This window comes from Pelodiscus sinensis, chromosome 22 (genome assembly GCF_052426305.1).
Source record: "Pelodiscus sinensis isolate ZL-2025 chromosome 22, ASM5242630v1, whole genome shotgun sequence".
Lineage (NCBI taxonomy): Eukaryota > Metazoa > Chordata > Testudines > Trionychidae > Pelodiscus > Pelodiscus sinensis.
This window is the reverse complement of record NC_143073.1, coordinates 881,198-899,442: the sequence shown is the minus strand read 5'-3', so window position 1 is coordinate 899,442 and position 18,245 is coordinate 881,198. Positions and strand designations below refer to the sequence as shown.

Below are 18,245 nucleotides of genomic sequence, written 5' to 3'. Positions count from 1 at the left end.
AGGGCTGTCACAGACGTACTTGAGGATGGGCATTCGGATACCTTAGCAACCTAGTGGGAACTGGTGGGTTCTACTGTGTCGTGCACAACCAAGATATGCAGAACGTTACACCACGGCGGGAGGCATTTTTCATTTTTTGGTGCAGAATTCTTTAGCAAATGTGGTGCTCACCTCCCCCAGGACTAGAGCTTGGAATCGTTGTTTGCTGCCCATTCCTCGCGGGAGTAAATCAGCCCTCAGTCTAGCTCAGTGTCCTCAGACTACAGGAGACCGGGCACCCTCTAGCGTCCACCGGGCCTGTCGACGGGTGGGGGCCAGTTGCCCCAGAGTCGAGTGATTCTAAGGGGCCCAGGGCTCCTCGCCACCATGGCACCTGGATCCCTGGGCCGGTTAAATCACCACGGAAGTGCTGCATGTCACACTCACGGGGGCTCCAAGGGCTGGGGGGACGGATGGGGCCCTCTAGATGGTGAGGAGGGCTGGCTGCCTCGCCCCTTCTGCCCAGGGTCCCAGCACAGAGCTGTCCTCCCCGCACCTGGCCCAGGGGCCGGCGTGGCTGGTTTCCGCCGTTTGTGATGCCTAGCACACAACACAGGGATATTTAGAGGCATTTCGATGTTGCCAGGCTCGGAATTGCAGAGCCTGGGGGCAAAGTTTCCAAAGGCAGCTACGTCACCCAGCAGCCTGAATCCTTCCAGATGTCAATGAAACTCCCAAGTGCCCAGGTCCCTCCTGGAAACGGGGCGTGGCCATGTGGGTCATGTAGGCCTGGCAGCGCTGAGCCGAGCAACGCATCAACACCTCTGAAAAGCCGGCCTCAGGTGATCAGGGTGTTCCTATCGGAAGAGATGAACCGTTCCCACAGAACATCGACAATCCCTTCCTCTCCTCTGCCACTTCTCTCCGCCCTTCCTCCCCTTCTTGGGGGCCATCTTTCCCCCTCCCGGCTTCTCTGTCCTCTTGTCTGCCACTTTCCCTTCTCTCTCGTCTCCAGCATCCCCTCTCCTCACTCCAGCCCCCCACTTTGCCAGGCACCCAAGGAAGCACAAATAACTACAAGTTGAACCTCTCTAGCCAGGCACCCTCGGGACCTGGCCAGTGCCGACCCAGAGAATTTGCTGGACCATGGGAGGTCCATATAGTCTGGCAGCATCACCAATACTGCCAGGGCTTTCTGGGCTGTTAGAAGACATTTAGGGTCAATTAGAGCTAAATAGCCGCGCAGAACACCGAGAGCCAGGACTGTTGGCTGTAAACAAACCACATAGGACCACGGGAAACTTGTCCATGCCCCCGATAAGTGGACACCTGGCTAAGTAAAATCCTGCCAGACCATGGATGCACATTTTGTACCTAGGACCCTGCAAATTTGCAGATATCTGCCCCATTATTCACAGGTACCCGCATCTGCGGATACCAATGCAGATATCTGTGGCTCATTTTTGAAGATAAAGATGTGGAGGTGGATACAAACGTTGCATCTGCTCAGGGCTGTACCGCTAACCGTGGCTTTTTCCAAACTGTGGTCACTGAGCAGCGGAGGAGAACATAAGAACATAAGAACGGCCAGGCTGGGTCAGACCAAAGGTCCATCTAGCCCAGTGTCCTGTCTGCCGACAGTGGCCAGCACCAGATGCCCCAGAGGGAGGGATCACAACAGGTAATTCTTACATGATTCCTCCCCTTTCACCCACCTCCAGAGAAACAGAGGCTAGGGACACCATTCCTACCCAACCTGGCTAATAGCCATGGATGGACCTAACCTCCATGAATCTCTAGCTCTTTTTTGAACTCTGTTAAAGTTCTAGCCTTCACCGCATCCTCTGGCAAGGAGTTCCACAAGTTGACTGTGCACTGAATGAAGAAATACTTCCTTTTGTTTGTTTTAAACCTGCTGCCTATTAATTTCATTTGGTGACCCCTAGTTCTTTTATTGTGGGAATATGAAAGTAACTTTTCCTTAGTCACTTTTTCCACACCAGTCATGATTTTATAGACCTCTGTCATATCCCCCCTTAGTCTCCTCTTTTCTAAGCTGAAAAGTCCCAGTCTTTTTAATCTCTCTTCAGATGGGACATGTTCCAAAATCCTAATAATTTTGGTTGCCCCTTTCTGAACCAATTTGAATGCCACAGGGTGCATGGTCTATAGGAGAGAGTACAGGACTGGCACCCAAGAACTCTTGAGCTGTAATTCTAGCTCTGACACTGGCTTTCTCCATGATCTTGGGCAGGTCACTTCTCTCTGACTCAGCTTCCCCACCTGTTACATGGGGGCAATAATACCTCCTGCCATTACTTCTCTTGCCTTGAGTAGTGAGTACTATCTAGTCAATGTTCGCGCCGTCACTGAGAAAGGCTTCTCAGGTTCTGAGCGTGATTAGTAAATACTGGTTCCCTCCAAATGGAGATCTTTCCGCATGACTGTGGTGCATTCCTGTAACGAGCGGCAGGCATGTTCTGATGGGCAGAATTCATTCAACCCTGCATAGGAAACACTGCAATGGCGCTCACTTTGCATTGTGCTGGCAAACAGAAGAGCTCCAGCAAGGATGTCACACTTTGTTATTGAGGTCAGGTCTAAATTAGACCCAGCAGTTCGGCCTATGGTACACAGCGCCAGCAATGTACAGTACTTAGCTGGAGTCGACTTCCCTTAAGCTAAGCGTGGCAGCATCCCTACAGCGGGAGGACAATGGGAGCAAACTCCTGGCTGCTTCCTTTACTCCTCACAAAAGGAGGAGTAGCCGATACCAGTGGAGGTGCCCTCTGAGTTCGATTTAGCGAGTCTTAACTAGACTCACTAAATCAAACTCCGGAAGATCAGTCGCAGCAGCGGTGATCTTCCTTTTCGTGCAGACCAGGCCTGAGTCTTGGCGTGTCTGCTCATAGCAGGATGAGTGCCAAAAGGGGCTCAGATGGACCAGGAAGGGAGGTTGACAGATGCAAAGCCAGATCCTTCATAGGATTCATTGAGCAAGGCTGATTTATACTAGCTGAGACCCTGCCCCACAGTTTTCAGTCTTTCACCTTGGAATAATTCAGTCAAATTCACATTTTCTGATTTCCATAAGGGCTGGAACAGGAAGCCCATTAATTTCAGCAGGTGCTGGTGGGAGCATAGACAACCCTGGGGCCTGGGTCTATCATTGTGGACCCTTGAAGCATCGGCACCTGATAAGGATTGTGTCCGGAGATGTGTCTGGGGAGGGAGGCTGAATGGCAGGGGATGAGGAGTCAGAGCAGGACGAGGAAGGAAGCACCAGGAATGGGTATGGATTGGTCAGTATGGATTGATGTCTGAGCTGGAACAACACAACCCAAGCGATGCGCAGGATGAGGCTTCCATGGAAGCGGAGATGTTATCTGGGGTGGGAATGATCACAGCGAGTTACAGGACTGCTCAGGGCACATTGCAGCGCGAGGTGTTGGTCTGGAGAAGCCGTTCCAGTTTGCAAGCATGTTTGTGTGAGCTCGAGGAGTGTCAGGTGCTTGATGAAACACAGAGCTTAAGGGATTACGCTGAAAAAACACAAGGTCCTCTGTCCCAGGTGAAAAAAAGAGGCAACCACAAGTTCACCCTTCCCTTCCTATGCAGGAGATGTTTCAGTCCACGTGGGATTTAGGGGCTAGAGGCAGAATCCATGAGCCCCCACAGGCTTCCTGAGTGAACTTGGTCCAAATATTCTAATCTCTGATCTATTTCCCAACCTTTGCTTGTGCAGATTGTGAACTCTCGGGAGGATGCACAGACTCTCACTAGCTCTTTGAGCTGCTCCTGCCACATTGGGGCCCAGGTCCCAAATAATTAATAATCATTATCGTAAAGGGTTCATCTCTCAGTCAGCAACTCCCAGGCTTGATTCTGCATTCGCAAGGGTAACTCCGAATTGGATTTGATGGAATCACAGTGGCATGGAACTGATATCTATTGCTAGAACCAAGCCCCTGCCTAAAAGATGCCACAAACTATCACCAGATGAACTGAGGCATTAACTTCTTTAGGCCGTCAGCTTGACTCCACCAGCTGTTTTTCACAGCTCCTTGAATAATGATTAAGACAAGTTTCACCACACAGAGCTGCCAAATTATTATTAATGCAATTTACAGATGAGGGGAAAGTACTTACACCTTAGAGGAAAGGGTTTTAGTTTTTGGAGGTTTTTTTGGGTTGAGTGGGGTTTTTTGGGAGGAGGGTTGGGGGTTTGTTTGGTTTTTTTTTTTAGTCTAAGGAAAAATATCCCTCACAAGGTAACTAAATCCCCAAACAGAGAAAAGCAGTTGTTTTTGTTTCTTTTATTCTGATGTTACTGTTCATCGGCAAAGCATGTCATAAAACTGTAACTAATTAATTAAGACCCACAGCTTGACTGGGTCAAAATTATCCAAAACTGTAACCCCCAACATGTGGTTTCTTGGTAGAGTTCACCACTTTTTAAAAATTTGACTCCATTTCTGAAACGTTTTCACCCAAAAATGGGCCCGGTTTTTCAATCCGTTCTGCTCACAGCCTGTTCTAGGAGAGGGCAGCTTAAAAATCTTCACTTTGCAGGTAGAGAAACGAAGGACACCAGTGCTTGTAGCTTGACCTCTTGTATATGGCAGGCCGCGAACATAAGAGCGACCAGGCTGGGTCAGACCAACGGTCCATCCAACCCAGTGTCCTGTCTGCCCACAGTGGCCAGGGAATCCTCATGTGATCCTTCTTCTGTCACCCATTTCCCGGCAAACAGAGGTAGGGTCACCATCCCTACCCAGCCTGGCTAACAGCCATCGATGGACCTAACCTCCATGAATCTCTCTAGCTCTTTTTTGAAGCACCACTCAACCTGCTCTTCACACACACACGCACACGCACACGCACACGCGCACACACACACACACACGCACACGCACACACACGCGCACACGCACACGCACACGCACACGCACACGCACACACACACGCACACACACGCGCGCGCACGCACACGCACACACACATGCACACACACGCACACACTTACTTTGGGTTGGAACATTTTCCAGCATCTCTGCTTACAAGAAAGATTTTCCATAAGCCAGCCAGGATTATTGTTGATGATGAGCCAGGATTCCAGAATTCTCGTGTATATATTTGGGTGTGTCTAGACTACAGGGTTTTGTTGACAAAAGTGGACTTTTGTCAACAAAACTATACCTGCATCTACACTACCGCCGAGTTCTGTCGACATAACGTTGACAGAACTCGGCAGTTTTGTCGACGACGGTTAATCTCATTCTACGAGGAATAACGCCTTTTGTCAACAGAGCTCTGTCGCCAGAAGGCGTTATTGCATCGACACTGTCCTTTGCATCTACACTGTCATGTCGACAAAGCGGCTTGCTTTGTCGACAGAACTGGATGTCGTCTAGACACTCTTTGTCGACAGAAGCTTTGTTGACAGTATCTGTTGACAAAACTTCTGTCGACAAAAGCCTGTAGTCTAGACGTACCCTTTGAGAGTTTGTCTGTCTGTCTGTCTGCTGTCCATCTGCCTGGCTGTTTATTCAAGAACTCCTCCTACATGATAAGAGCTTGGATACGCCCCCCTCCTTGGATACGCTCCCCCCCCCAAGGAGAGGGGGTTGGCTGTGCCGGACAATGGGATGGGCCTGGAATGGGATTGCTTCTCATGAAACCTTATAGAAAAGAGAGAGAATCACCAGTCAGGTGCCAGGGGTTGGGTGGGAGTGTGCATCCCACCCCCCATTGGGGTATGTTCCAGCCCTGAGTCTCCCCCGCCAGTGCTCATGGTGGGGGGAGCTGAACATTGCTGGCTGCCCCCCGTTGTCAGGGAGCGAGGGGAAAGTGCCCAGTTTGCTGCATTCCTCACTCTGGCTGGGGACCCCAGGAAGAAGATGAATCTGGATCTGCCCCAGCCAGAGAACATACACCCCGCCCCCGGCTGTGCCTGATGAAGCTGCAGTGGCCAAAGCGAGGTGCTGCTGCAGTGACAGAGGGCGGGGGTCGTCCTCCCTCCTGCATCCTGAGCACCCCGCTCCGCAGCCCCGCCCCAGAGCAAAGATCGAAATGAAGAAAAACACAAACTGAAAGGCCAGGTAAATCTTCCAGTAACTCCCCAAAGGCCACTGCTGAGCCGGTGTCTGCTGACCAGTGGGGTTGTGACATTCCCTGCCAGCTGAGGGGCTGCCCCATAAGACTTAAATGGCACAGAGGCCTGGAGATGGGCACCTGACGTTCACCCCTTCAGGTCAGAGGTGGGTAGACCAAGCAGCTGCTCCTGTCCCACTGGGGCTGGGGAGGTAACGAGAGGGCCTCACCTGCAGATGAAATAAACCAGGAAGCTGCAGGAGCCCCAACAACCAGCATCCCACCCAGAGGTCCCACCCACAAACAGAAAAACAAGGATTGCAAACAGGAAATTACACCATCGCTAGGAGCTGCCGTTCCTGCCACATGCCTCAAGAATGCCGCCATGCTGGCATTGCATCTTGAGTACGCAGCATTGCTTCACGGAGGCCTTGCAGCCCAAATAAGAATCTCTGCATCAAACGATTAAGACTGATGGGAGTGGTTATCATACGACGATCAGTTATGGTGAAATTAATCCCTCTTCTCCAGGGCAGGTGGGGAAATAATCGTCCCTCCCCTTCCACCCAACCGTGAAAAATATCGCTCTGCCAATGAACAATGTTTCATTTTCATCAAACGTTTTTCTTTTAAAAACCCCTATTTTGTGGTGGGAACCTGCAGTGCTGCAGGGAACGCTGCCGTTGTGCCAAGACGCTGTTTTCCACAGATAAAACATTCCAGCCAAGAAACCATTGACCGAGTCTGCTCCCGTGTTGCATGCCCTCCCCTCCCCCCACTGAATTCCTGTTGCGTTGCCACAATTTTCAAAGCATCTGCCCGGTGAACACTCAAACAAACGAGCTGACAGCACTTTGCCCATGATTAGCTCTATGCCCTGACCCAGCGCTCCCCCCCCCCCCCCCAAATCACACCGGAGACAATCAAAGGAACATTGATTGTTACCTCTACAAATAGGAGCAGAATCTGGCCTTTTATGCTCTGATCAGCACCAATGTAACTCTTGTCTAGAAAGAGAAATGGATTGGCTAACGTGACAGATTTTCTTAGGAAACGAGAGATAACATGCGATGGTTCATCACTGGCACACAAGAGCATCTGACTTCAGGATAGTCTTCCTCTTTATAAAAAAGGGAAAATTATATTTTAGATTCTGAAAATTAATTTCTCATCTCCACAGGTAGAATTCTGCCCCCTTCTCTCAGGTGCAAGGTGATATCAATCCACACGGTTATAGGGAGCTCCATTCTAGCCAGGCACTTCTATGCTCCATCATCACCCTAACAACTGACCGGCCCATGGACATGAATGACCTAGCCTCGCACCACTGTTGTGAAACAGAGAAGTACCAGTGCTCATATTTTACATATAGGAAAACTGAGGAACAGACAGGCAATGGGACATGCCCAAGGTCACTCGGCGAGACTTTGGCAGAACCCTGGGGCTCCTTTGGCAGGAATGAACCCAGGAATCCTGGCTCACAGTCCAATAACTTAACCAGAGACCTTTGCATCTATTTGACGTCCAATCCGTTTTGCCGCATTTCGCAGGACGTTTCAACTTCACAAACTCTTCTATTCCTTGGACCAGTCTCAAAAGACCAAGGACAAAAATTCTCCTCTCACTTATGTTGGAGCCAAATCAGGAGTCTCTTCAATGAATTCACTGGGAAATGGCCCAGCTAAGGCCACCTCTCCATGTGCCGTGTTGCAGATCGATCTTCTGGCATTCGATTTAGTGGGTCTAGTAAGGACCTGCTAAATCAAACGCTGAAGTTGCCCCTGGTCTATGCCAGTACTCCTCGATTCACAAGGAAGGGAAGTCGAGGGGAGCATTTTCTCCCATCAACCTCCTGCTGTGGAGACAGTGCCAAGCTCTGCTTATGGTAAATCGGCTCCAGAGACGTTATTTATGTAACTCGAGCTTAGTAGCTTAGGCCAGGTCTGCACTACACCTGGAAGGTTGGCCTAAGTGGAGTCCCAATCAATCCCCAGACTTCTAAATGCAGCCACATTTAAACAACTCCAGACAGGTCCTGCTCTGTGGCCAAGGGACCTGGCTCCATTGACTCCAGTGAACGAATGTCCATTTAAACCCGTTGATGTCCTTGGCCATTGACTGCAGCAGGACTGGACTGCAGCTGGGGTGAGGGTGGGGTCTGCCCACGTATCACTTGTTTTCATCACTTTGGTGACTTTTGCCATTCCAATTAGTCAGGGAGGAGATCAGGCTAAATTATACAACACCCATCGGTACATGAGGGAGTGTCCTACCAGGCCAGTGTAGAAACAGGTCAGCTGAGGAAATACGTGAGTCTCGTGGGATGCAAAGGGTGAGCTCATCATACCTGGGGCTTGTCTCATTTCCAGAAGGCAGGGCTTGCAGACTATATAAAAGTTCTCTCGCCTCCGAGCACCACTAGCCGCTTGACTTCTGCATGGTCCTTCTTCTTGGGCAGTTGGGTAAGTCTGGTCCTGGAGCTGTGCTTTGCTTTCCGTGGGCGCTCAGGTTAGCGCAGGCTGGCGATCTGAAGGAGTCTTGAGGCCACTTTTAAAGACATTTGTGGATGTTGGTGGTAGTGAATAGAAGAAAGAGTAAAAATATCCTTGATAAAGCCAACTTCACGCCTGCCAACGAATGTTGGCTTTAGGTGTTAATATACCCTGAGCTGCTACATACATGACAATTCCCTAGGTATGTGTAGCTTGTTCCTAGCAATATATGGACACTGGACTTGCCATTGGTGCAGATAACAGATTTAGCTAAGTTTGTCATTATTTGCAATGTTGCAGCCTTATTGGCCCCAGGATAAGGCAGAGACCAGGTGGGAGAGGGAATTTCTTTTGTTGGATCCCAACTTCTGTAGGTGGAAGGTCTTGATGCTTCATAGGTTGCAGGAAATCTCCCATAATCCATCTGTGCAGTTGCCTACTGCAACACTTGGGGGCTATATGAGAACTTCCTTCTAGTCTGCTTTGACTAGGGCAGGGGTGAGCAATGAGTGGCCCACAGGCCTACGCGGTTCACCGGTGTTAGCCCTGGGGGGCTGCTGGCGCTTTATTTATCTGCATGTCTCCAGGTACAGCTCCCGTTGGCTACAGATCGCTCCTCCCGGCCACTGGCATCTGCAGGAAGTGGTGTCCTGGCCCACGCCGCTTCCCACAGCTCCCATTGGCTGGGCACAGTGATCCACAGCCAACGGGTGCTTCGAGCAGCTCTATCTACAGACACCGCGCAACTAAATAAAGCGCCAGAGGCCACCCCTGGTGAACCACCTCTGGTTTATCGCCTACCCCTGGGCTGGGTATGCCGTGCTCCTTACAGCACAAGGGGCGAGCGCATTCAGTTTAGCTTCCTCCAGCCGCCGCGTTATTAGTGAGTGTAAGATTAGCCATCTCGTTGGGAGGCTGCTGCCGGCACATGTCACGGTGAGTGCAAGAACGAATGGCGCCATGCTTGCTGTTGCTTATTCTTCGCACAACAGCTTGTGAATATAATGGGCACTATTCTCCTTTCACCAACACCATCTGGAATCCTGGGGGGCACCGACAGAGTGAGACTGATGTCAGCCCAGAATCAGAGAACCATCGGGCTCCGTGTTTGCCGTGGAGACACTCGGTATTACGGGGGCTGGACATTTCCCTCTAGTGTCTGAGCCTCCTTTCCCCTGGGCTTTAGAATACGCCAGCGGGACGTTGGCAGCGAGAGGCAGATACCGAGACGAGCAGCTTCACAGGGAAGGTGCTGGCGGGAAGACACTAGATAAAGGGCAGAGTGATGCTTCTGGAGACGGCGCTAGGGAGGGGGCACAAAAGGCAATTTTGTCCGAAACAATTTGATCGTCTCTCGTTGGGAGGCGTCTGTGTGGGAGCTGGCCAAGGCCTGTGCGGGAAGCACGGAACAGAGAGGAGGCAGATGAGAGAGGGGCTCAGAAGGCAGGATGCAGAGGTGACATGAGCAGTGGGTTGGCATCCCAAGGCGGAAGAGAGGGTAAAGCGACGTGCGTTCTGAGAGACCATTGGTCTCCCAAGACACAGGCGGGTTGGCTCTGGTCGCACTGCGTTTCCATTGCGTGTTCCATAACACTTTGGTGCTTCTTTTAGACTACCCTGTCTTGCACAAAGATGCCTTATCCCCATGACCAGCAGCAATGCAAGCAAGGCATCACGCTGCCGCCGGCACTCTGCAAGGGGCCGAAAAACGTCCCAGGAACCGCCGCATGTCCAGAGCCAGTGACATGCCCTGAGACGGCACCATGTCCTTCAGGGAACCCGCTATGCGCCGGGCCCCCAGTCGTCGGTCCTGCTCCAGCCCCGGCGCCAAGAGGAGACCCTGATCCTCCTCCAGCCCCTGCGCCAAAACCAGTCCCTGTTACTCCTCCAGTCCCTGAGCCAAAACCAGTCCCTGTTACTCCTCCAGTCCCTGAGCCAAAACCAGTCCCTGTTACTCCTCCAGTCCCTGAGCCAAAACCAGTCCCTGTTACTCCTCCAGTCCCTGAGCCAAAACCAGTCCCTGTTACTCCTCCAGTCCCTGAGCCAAAACCAGTCCCTGTTACTCCTCCAGTCCCTGAGCCAAAACCAGTCCCTGAGCCAAAACCAGTCCCTGTTACTCCTCCAGTCCCTGAGCCAAAACCAGTCCCTGTTACTCCTCCAGTCCCTGAGCCAAAACCAGTCCCTGTTACTCCTCCAGTCCCTGAGCCAAAACCAGTCCCTGTTACTCCTCCAGTTCCTGAGCCAAAACCAGTCCCAGTTACTCCTCCAGTCCCTGAGCCAAAACCAGTCCCTGTTACTCCTCCAGTCCCTGAGCCAAAACCAGTCCCTGTTACTCCTCCAGTTCCTGAGCCAAAACCAGTCCCTGTTACTCCTCCAGTCCCTGAGCCAAAACCAGTCCCTGTTACTCCTCCAGTCCCTGAGCCAAAACCAGTCCCTGTTACTCCTCCAGTTCCTGAGCCAAAACCAGTCCCTGTTACTCCTCCAGTCCCTGAGCCAAAACCAGTCCCTGTTACTCCTCCAGTCCCTGAGCCAAAACCAGTCCCTGTTACTCCTCCAGTCCCTGAGCCAAAACCAGTCCCTGTTACTTCTCCAGTCCCTGAGCCAAAACCAGTCCCTGTTACTCCTCCAGTCCCTGAGCCAAAACCAGTCCCTGGTCCTTCTCCAGACCCTGCACCAAGAAGAACCACCGCTCCTTCTACGACCTCTACCTCAACACCAACCACCACTTCTTCTACAACTCCTACACCAACACCATGCCCTGCAGGGAAGAGGCCATGCAAGGAACCACCTGTCACTGGTCCTCCAGCATTCCCTGAGCCAGCACCGTGTTGTCAAGGGAAGCAACAGTGCCAGTTGCCACCAATCTCTATTCCTTCTCCAACCCCATGTCCTCCAGGGAAGGGGCCATGCAAGGAACCACCAGTCACCATTCCTCCTGGAGGCCCTAAGCCAACCCCATGTGTTCCAGGGGAGCCAACATGCAAGGATTCATCGGTGAAAGCCCCCCCTTGTGTGAAGACATGCCCGTCAACCGAACAGCCACACAGCAAGCAGCCCGGCCAGCTGCCACCCAAAAGGAAGTAACCTGCAACTAACAATGGGTGCCATGGAAGGAAGAGCGGTGAGCCAAATCGGAGCGCCCACTTCTGTGGCGTCTCATCGGCCATCTTACCTCATCCCCTTCTCTCCTTACGGGTGCACAGCTTCCCACCCCTTTGTTCAATCCATGGTTCAATATGGTAGGATAGTTCTGTTAATAAGTGACATGGTGTTTCTGGCTCTGTTATATATATTTGCATGCACTGCTCGAAAATGCTGGATTGGATAGAAATTGTACCAAAGATGCTCTGATGTGCTAATTTAATTGCACTCTCCTAGTTCTTTTGAACCTCCCAGAGCTAGAGCAGGTGATGCTGCAGGACCAGGAATGCCCAAATGATGCTCAGGCTTTACCATGAAAGTCAAGACTGTTGTCCAGCATGATGATGTCATTACCTTGTGCTCCAACGTCTGTCTCTCTGGATCTGCAGCCTGCACTTTGTTAGCTACTTAGACTGTAAGCTCCTTGGGACAGAGGCTGGGTTTAATTCTATGTTTGTACAGTGCCTAGAGCCATTGGCTAAGGCACCCAGGTGTTACAGAAACACAAATAATGGGTGATAATGATTCCGTGGACTAGAAGAGGTTTTCCAGACACCACAAAATCATGGTCCAAAATTTCTCATCATTTGGCAATTACCCCAGAGTATAGAAGATGCAAAGATTCCTATAATATCTACAGTCCCATTAGAAATCTGCTATACTGAATTACAAGCCCTCTCCACTAAAATAGCTTTAGAGAGCCTTTTGTCCACAAATAACTTACATGGTGTTTTGGTATCTTGGAAAAATCAAACACAGCCAGCAAGCAATAATGGGAAAGACCTTGATTATTAACTCCAACCCATATTCATTCTAGAAGAATCAACCTTCATGCGTGCCTTTCCCTTATTAATTGTGCAGAGAATGAATGAAGCATATATGCTGTACTGCATGAGTTATATCCTCGGATGGATTTTACCATACACTGGAACAGTGATGCTGTTGATGTACTCTGTACTTAGCTATAGTTATTCGGTGTATGTTGCTGGCATTGCATGCGTAATTCCTTGCTCTGTGAATTTCAACAATAATAAAATAGAAAACAATAATCAGTTATGGACAAGTCCTTTATTAAAATAATTCTCTGGACAAAATCTTTAAAGTAGAAAAAGAAATGAGGGATGTAAATGGTTAAGCAGTTTACTGGTATACATCACCCTTACCAGTTATGGCTCCAGCCCCAGAGGGCCTGCTGGGGGTGGGGGCCCTCCAGTGTGGCCAGAGCAGCCCCTTCCTGCTCCCATTTAATCGATTAGCTAACCGGTGGCACCAGATGTTCAGTTAATTAAACGGGATTCTCAATCCCTAAGAGAAGTGACTCTTGAAATACTGTTTGATTTTTTAAGTGAGAAAGGACGACCAGGAGGCACAGATTTTTAAGACAAGAAGAGACACTTCTGACCACCAGTCAGGTCTTCTGCCCAGCGCAGATCAGGGCTGCATGACTGAGCCCCGTGACTGGCGATGAGAGGCAAGCCAAGACAGGTACTCCCTTGGCCTGCTGAATTCATGGCAATGCCATCAGAACAAAGGGAAATTCAGTTCCTAAGGAGCTGATGCACCTGATAGGGAATAAGACGGAGAATATCTGCACTAGTTAGGCCTCAGCTGGAGTACTGTGTCCAGTTCTGGGCTCCACATTTCAAGAAAGATGTGGAGAAATTGGAAAGGGTACAGAGAAGAGCGACAAGAATGATTAAAGGTCTAGAGAACATGACCTATGAAGCCAGGCTTCATGAACTGGGCTTGTTTAGTTTGGAAAAAAGAAGATTAAGGGGGGACATGATAGCGGTTTTCAAATATCTAAAAGGGTGTCACAAGGAGGAAGGCGAAAATTTGTTCCTCTTGGTTTCTGAGGACAGGACAAGGAGTAATGGGCTTAAAGTGCAGCAGGGGAGGTTTAGATTGGACATTAGGAAAAATTTCCTAACTGTCAGGGTGGTCAAACATTGGAATAAATTGCCAAGGGAGGTGGTGGAATCTCCCTCTCTGGAGATATTTAAGAACAGGTTAGATAGACATCTGTCAGGGATGGTGTAGACGGAGCGTGGTCCTGCCTTGAGGGCGGGGGGCTGGACTCGATGACCTCTCGAGGTCCCTTCTAGTCCTATGATTCTATGATTATTGCCCTTATATAAATCCATGGGACGCCCACATCTGGAATACTGCGCACAGATGTGGTCTCCATGTCTCAAAAAAGATATACTGGGAAAAGGTTCAGAGAAGGGCAACTAAAATGCTGAGGGGTTTGGAACAGGTCCCATATGAGGAGAGATTAAAGAGACTGGGACTTGGCAGCTTGGAAAAGAGGAGACTGAGGGGGGATACGATAGAGGTCTATAAAATCATGAGTGGTGTGGAGAGGGTGAATAAAGAAAAGTTATTGACTTGTTCCCATAATAGAAGAACTAGAATCCACCAAATGAAATTAAAGGGCAGCAGATTTAAAACAAATAAAAGGAAGTTCTTCTTCTCACAGCGCATAGTCAACCTGTGGAACTCCTTGCCAGAGGAGGTTGTGAAGGCTGGAATGTAACAGGGTTTAAAAGAGAACTAGATATATTCATGGAGGTTAAGTCCATTCATGGCTATTAGCCAGTCTGGGTAAGGAATAGTGTCCCTACCTGTGTTTGTCAGAGGGTGGAGATGGATGGCAGGAGAGAGATCGCTTGATCACTACCTGTTCGATTCACTCCCCCTGGGGCACCTGGCACTGGCCACTGTGGGCAGACGGGGCACTGGGCTGGATGGACCTTTGGTCTGGCCCAGTCTGGCCGCTCTGATGTTCGTCTGCTCTCCAGGCAGTCACATTTCTGCAAAAAGCGGGTGTGATCTGGCCAGGTCAGGCGGGTTCCTGGTCACACGCCCTGTGCAATGTGCAATGTGCAGGGCAAGGAAGAATGCGTTTGCGAGGATTCTCTCGTGGGCGCCCGTCAATACCACGAGGAGAAGGTCTGCACGGCTGGAGCTGGGCCAGTGCGCCATGCAATTCCTGCACACAGCCTCCCTGTGGGCCCCTCCTAAAGCTCCCCCTGCGGGGCTGGGCTGGCTAGTTCCCAGTGCAAAAGGGAAGGCGGAGGGGCGATGAGCAATCAGGGCCCCAAGATCCAGTGCGCTCAGGAACAATGCTGCAGGCCAGCCAGATTGACAGGGCGGGAGGCCAATGAGGGAGCCAGGAGGCCCGGCGTGGCCCCTCCTCCGTGTGAGCTGGAATCACCTGGCTCAGGCAGAGTGGGGCCACCCTTAGGTGCAGTGCACAGCACAGGGCACCGCGGGGTCCTAGTGCCCCCCCGCCCTGCCCTTCCTGCCCCTGTTCTGTGGCCCTGCTCCCTCCAGACAGGAGCTAGTGAATCGAGGTGGCACCACCGGCCTGTGCCACAAGCAGCCCCCAAACCCATGGAAAAGCCAGTCAAGGGGCACTGGAGCCATTTCCCAGGCATTTGCCAGCCCCGGGTACATCCTGTCCCCCTCCCAGGGTGCGTCTACACTAGCCCCTAGTTCGAACGAGGGAGGCTAATGCAGGCATTCGAAGTTGCCAATGAAGCCCGGGATTTAAATATCCCAGGCTTTATTTGCATCTTCCCGTCCGGTCGCTATTTTTAAATCCCCTTAGTCTGAACTAACTGCCCCGTTCGGCCTCACGCTCCTTTTCACGTGGGTCACCGTTCCATCGGCCGTATTCGCACTGACCTACAGGCAGTGCCCGGGGAGAACAGAGCCCCCAGAGCGGGGACACCCGGCCCCTGCCCGAGGTCGGGGGTCAGCCCCCAGGACTCCTGGGCCCAGCCGTGATGGGGTTATGGGGACTCCGCCACGCAGGAAGTGGAAGGGGAGCCCCCGAGGGCAGGGAGGCCTCTGGGTACAGGGAGCGGGAGCAGGGACTCAGATCCTTCACTGGCCCCTTTCACCGGGGTCACGTAGAAGTCAGGAAAGTTCCCCTCGATAGCGGGACCCTCCCAGACGCCGCTAGAGCCGAGGGAGGATCAGTCAGTTTATGCTGGTCGCAGCTGGCTGCCGAGTGCCACAAAATCATTAGGACACAGCTGCAAATTTCGGAGTCCTCCCCTATCCAGCCGAAGGCCGCGGAGGCCCCAAGGGCGCTCTTGTATCTGTCCCGTGATGGAGCGAGCGCCCAGAGATGAGTCGCCTGGTGCGCAGCCGCGCTGGGGGGCTTTCACAAGGCTTGCAACACACTGGCTCCGTAACGAGGCCACAGGGTGGGGAGACACGGGCTCTGTTCCTGACTCTACGGGGAGCCTTGGACACATCCATACCTGCCGCCGTGCCTCACTGTCGCTCTTCGCGAAAACAAAATTAATTAATTCATTCATGAGTCTCACTTCCCGTGGGGCCTGGCGATGGAAGCCGCCCTGTATTCATGCCGGCACTTGCAGTGAGAGACCCGGGCCTGGTATGCAGCACGCTAATAGCTCCCTGGTGCCCGGCGACACCCTACTGTACACCTGAGAGAGTCTGTCTGCTTGAACAAGGGCTCCTCCTGCATGAGAAGGGCTGGGCTGCCAAATCCGTCCACAGCTTCCTCTCGGCGTAACGCTGCGTACGGGCTTGGTTGCCAGGGAAACGGGATGGTCCAGAAATGTGCAGGGTGCAGGAGTCAGGGGAGGAGGTTAGGCGTGCGGGGGGCTCAGGGCCGCGGATGGGGGGGCAGCTGCCTGGGGCTGGCCAGGGCGGCAGGAGCCATGCTGGCCGCGTGGTGGCTTGCCGGCGCAGTGCAGATTGTGCTGTCTGGAAGGCTGAGGGGTGTGGCAGCGGGCAACACCCCGACTATCCCCAGCCTCTCTTCCCAGTGCACCCGCCCCCTCGTGGTCCTGCTACAGCGTCACTGTCCCTGCGAGCAGAGCCCTCCCTTTCGATGTGATGAGAAACAATCCCATTCCAGGCACTTCCCATTGTCCTGGCCCAACCCAGCCCTGACCTTGCTTTAAGCTGTGGGAAGAGGAAGCTGCAGGCTGAATCGGGTGGACCTGGCTCTTACAGTTTTGGAGGAGTTCTGGATCAAACAGACTCACAGACAGACAGCCAAAGTCTCCCAGATATGTAGCAGATAAGATGAGCAATGACGTGGAAATCAATCCTCCAAAATCCCATTTATTACTGAAAAACAAAACCAACCCGGATTCGAGTCACTCCGGTAACTCTCCCCACCTCTCCCGTCCCCTCTCCATGGCCCACGGCTCTCAGAATGAACGTACGGGCAGCGCCCGACCGCAGTGGCACATCGCTGCTCGGGACGTCCCCACGTCCTTCCCCAGAGGTGCTGACTCCGGGATTGCTCCAGGGTCGGGGAAAATGTTTCCATGAGGAACATGAGCCTGAGGTCAGCACCCACCAGCAACCAACTGCCCACTCTGCCTCTCGCCCCCCACGTCTCTCCCCGCCCGGTGGCCCCGCTGAGCTCCGGTTCTTGCGGCTCCCCATAGAGAAGGTCACTCGCTGTCCGGCACGTTTCCATTGACAGATTTATTTTCTTCTGGGTTTTTTTTCATGTCAACACTGATTGTACGTGAGCCGGGAACGCGCCAGCAAGACCCCGTCCCCCGCCCCCCGCTCCTTCCCACTGGGGCAGGGTCGGTTAGTTCCAAGAGGAACAAGCTTCAGGTGTAAGTCGGGCTCAGGGTGGCCGGAGATTGGGGGGGCAAATTATCCCACCCTGCCCACTGTGGGGTGCATGCCCCTTTTGCCAAAGCAGCCGCTGTAGGCCACTGTTGAAGCCACGATACTGGGCTAGAGGGACTGGGGGCTGGCGACTCCCGCTAAAGACCTCCCCATGTGACTCCGCCCCACCCTGCCCCTAGCCCAGGCCCCCTTGGCTCTCCCCCGCCCCTGGAGAGAGGGGCTCTGTCTCCCCTGCGCCAGACACAGGACTGCACAGCAAGGCGCTGGAAGCACAGCGGCAAAAGGAGGGCGTGGCCCACGGTTCCCAGGAGCAAAGGCCCCGCCCTCGCCCTGTCCGCCGGCAGCGATGCACATGCCCAGGACATGCAGCGGCAGGCCAGGGGTGGGGGGCAGCCGCACCAGAGCAGCTGCCAGCGGGGAGCCGCCCACGTTCTGATCCTTTCGCTGCCGCAGTTCCCTGCTGAAAGCGCCTGCATCTGGGGAGGGGCATGAGGATAAAACCCGCTTCCTCCTCATTGCCCTCTCCCCTGGTAACAGGGGGTGGGGAGGTCTGGGAGAGCCCCGGAGGCCTGGACTGGGGGCGGGGTGGGGAGGAGTCCACGGAGGGGCCATGTGGGGAGGCCTTTCGCTGCTGCACCTTTGGCGTCCCTCCCATGACTCGTGGCCCCGGTTCCCCCGGCCAGTGTCCTGTCCTGTCCTTAGCAAATGAAGGGGGTTTGCCCCCTATACATGTGTTACTCAGGCTCTATGGTGCCCCTGCACTCCCCCTTGCTTCTGCAGATACACAGAGCTTCCTCCCCGCCCCACCGCCCCACCCCTTGTGTGAAACTGGATCTCGGGGCAGTAGAGTGAATGGGGGAGGGAGAAAAAGTGAAACAAACAAAAACCCAGAAGGAGACAGAG

At 52.7% G+C, this 18,245-nt stretch overlaps 1 protein-coding gene across 1 annotated transcript; it reads left to right on the top strand.

Moving 5' to 3' along the window:
• Positions 1-8,379: 8,379 nt before the first annotated feature.
• Positions 8,380-12,757, top strand: LOC112545116 (uncharacterized). The gene is made up of 2 exons (XM_025182589.3): positions 8,380-8,534; positions 10,176-12,757. Exon 2 carries the CDS (start codon positions 10,197-10,199, stop codon positions 11,646-11,648), a length of 1,452 nt encoding a protein of 483 aa, XP_025038374.3. The 5' UTR covers positions 8,380-8,534; positions 10,176-10,196; the 3' UTR covers positions 11,649-12,757.
• The last annotated feature ends 5,488 nt before the right edge of the window (positions 12,758-18,245 follow it).

Bases quoted from the DNA above. Each gene is read 5' to 3' on its own strand.
- LOC112545116 (XM_025182589.3), top strand. From the start codon at position 10,197: ATGCCTTATCCCCATGACCAGCAGCAATGCAAGCAAGGCATCACGCTG.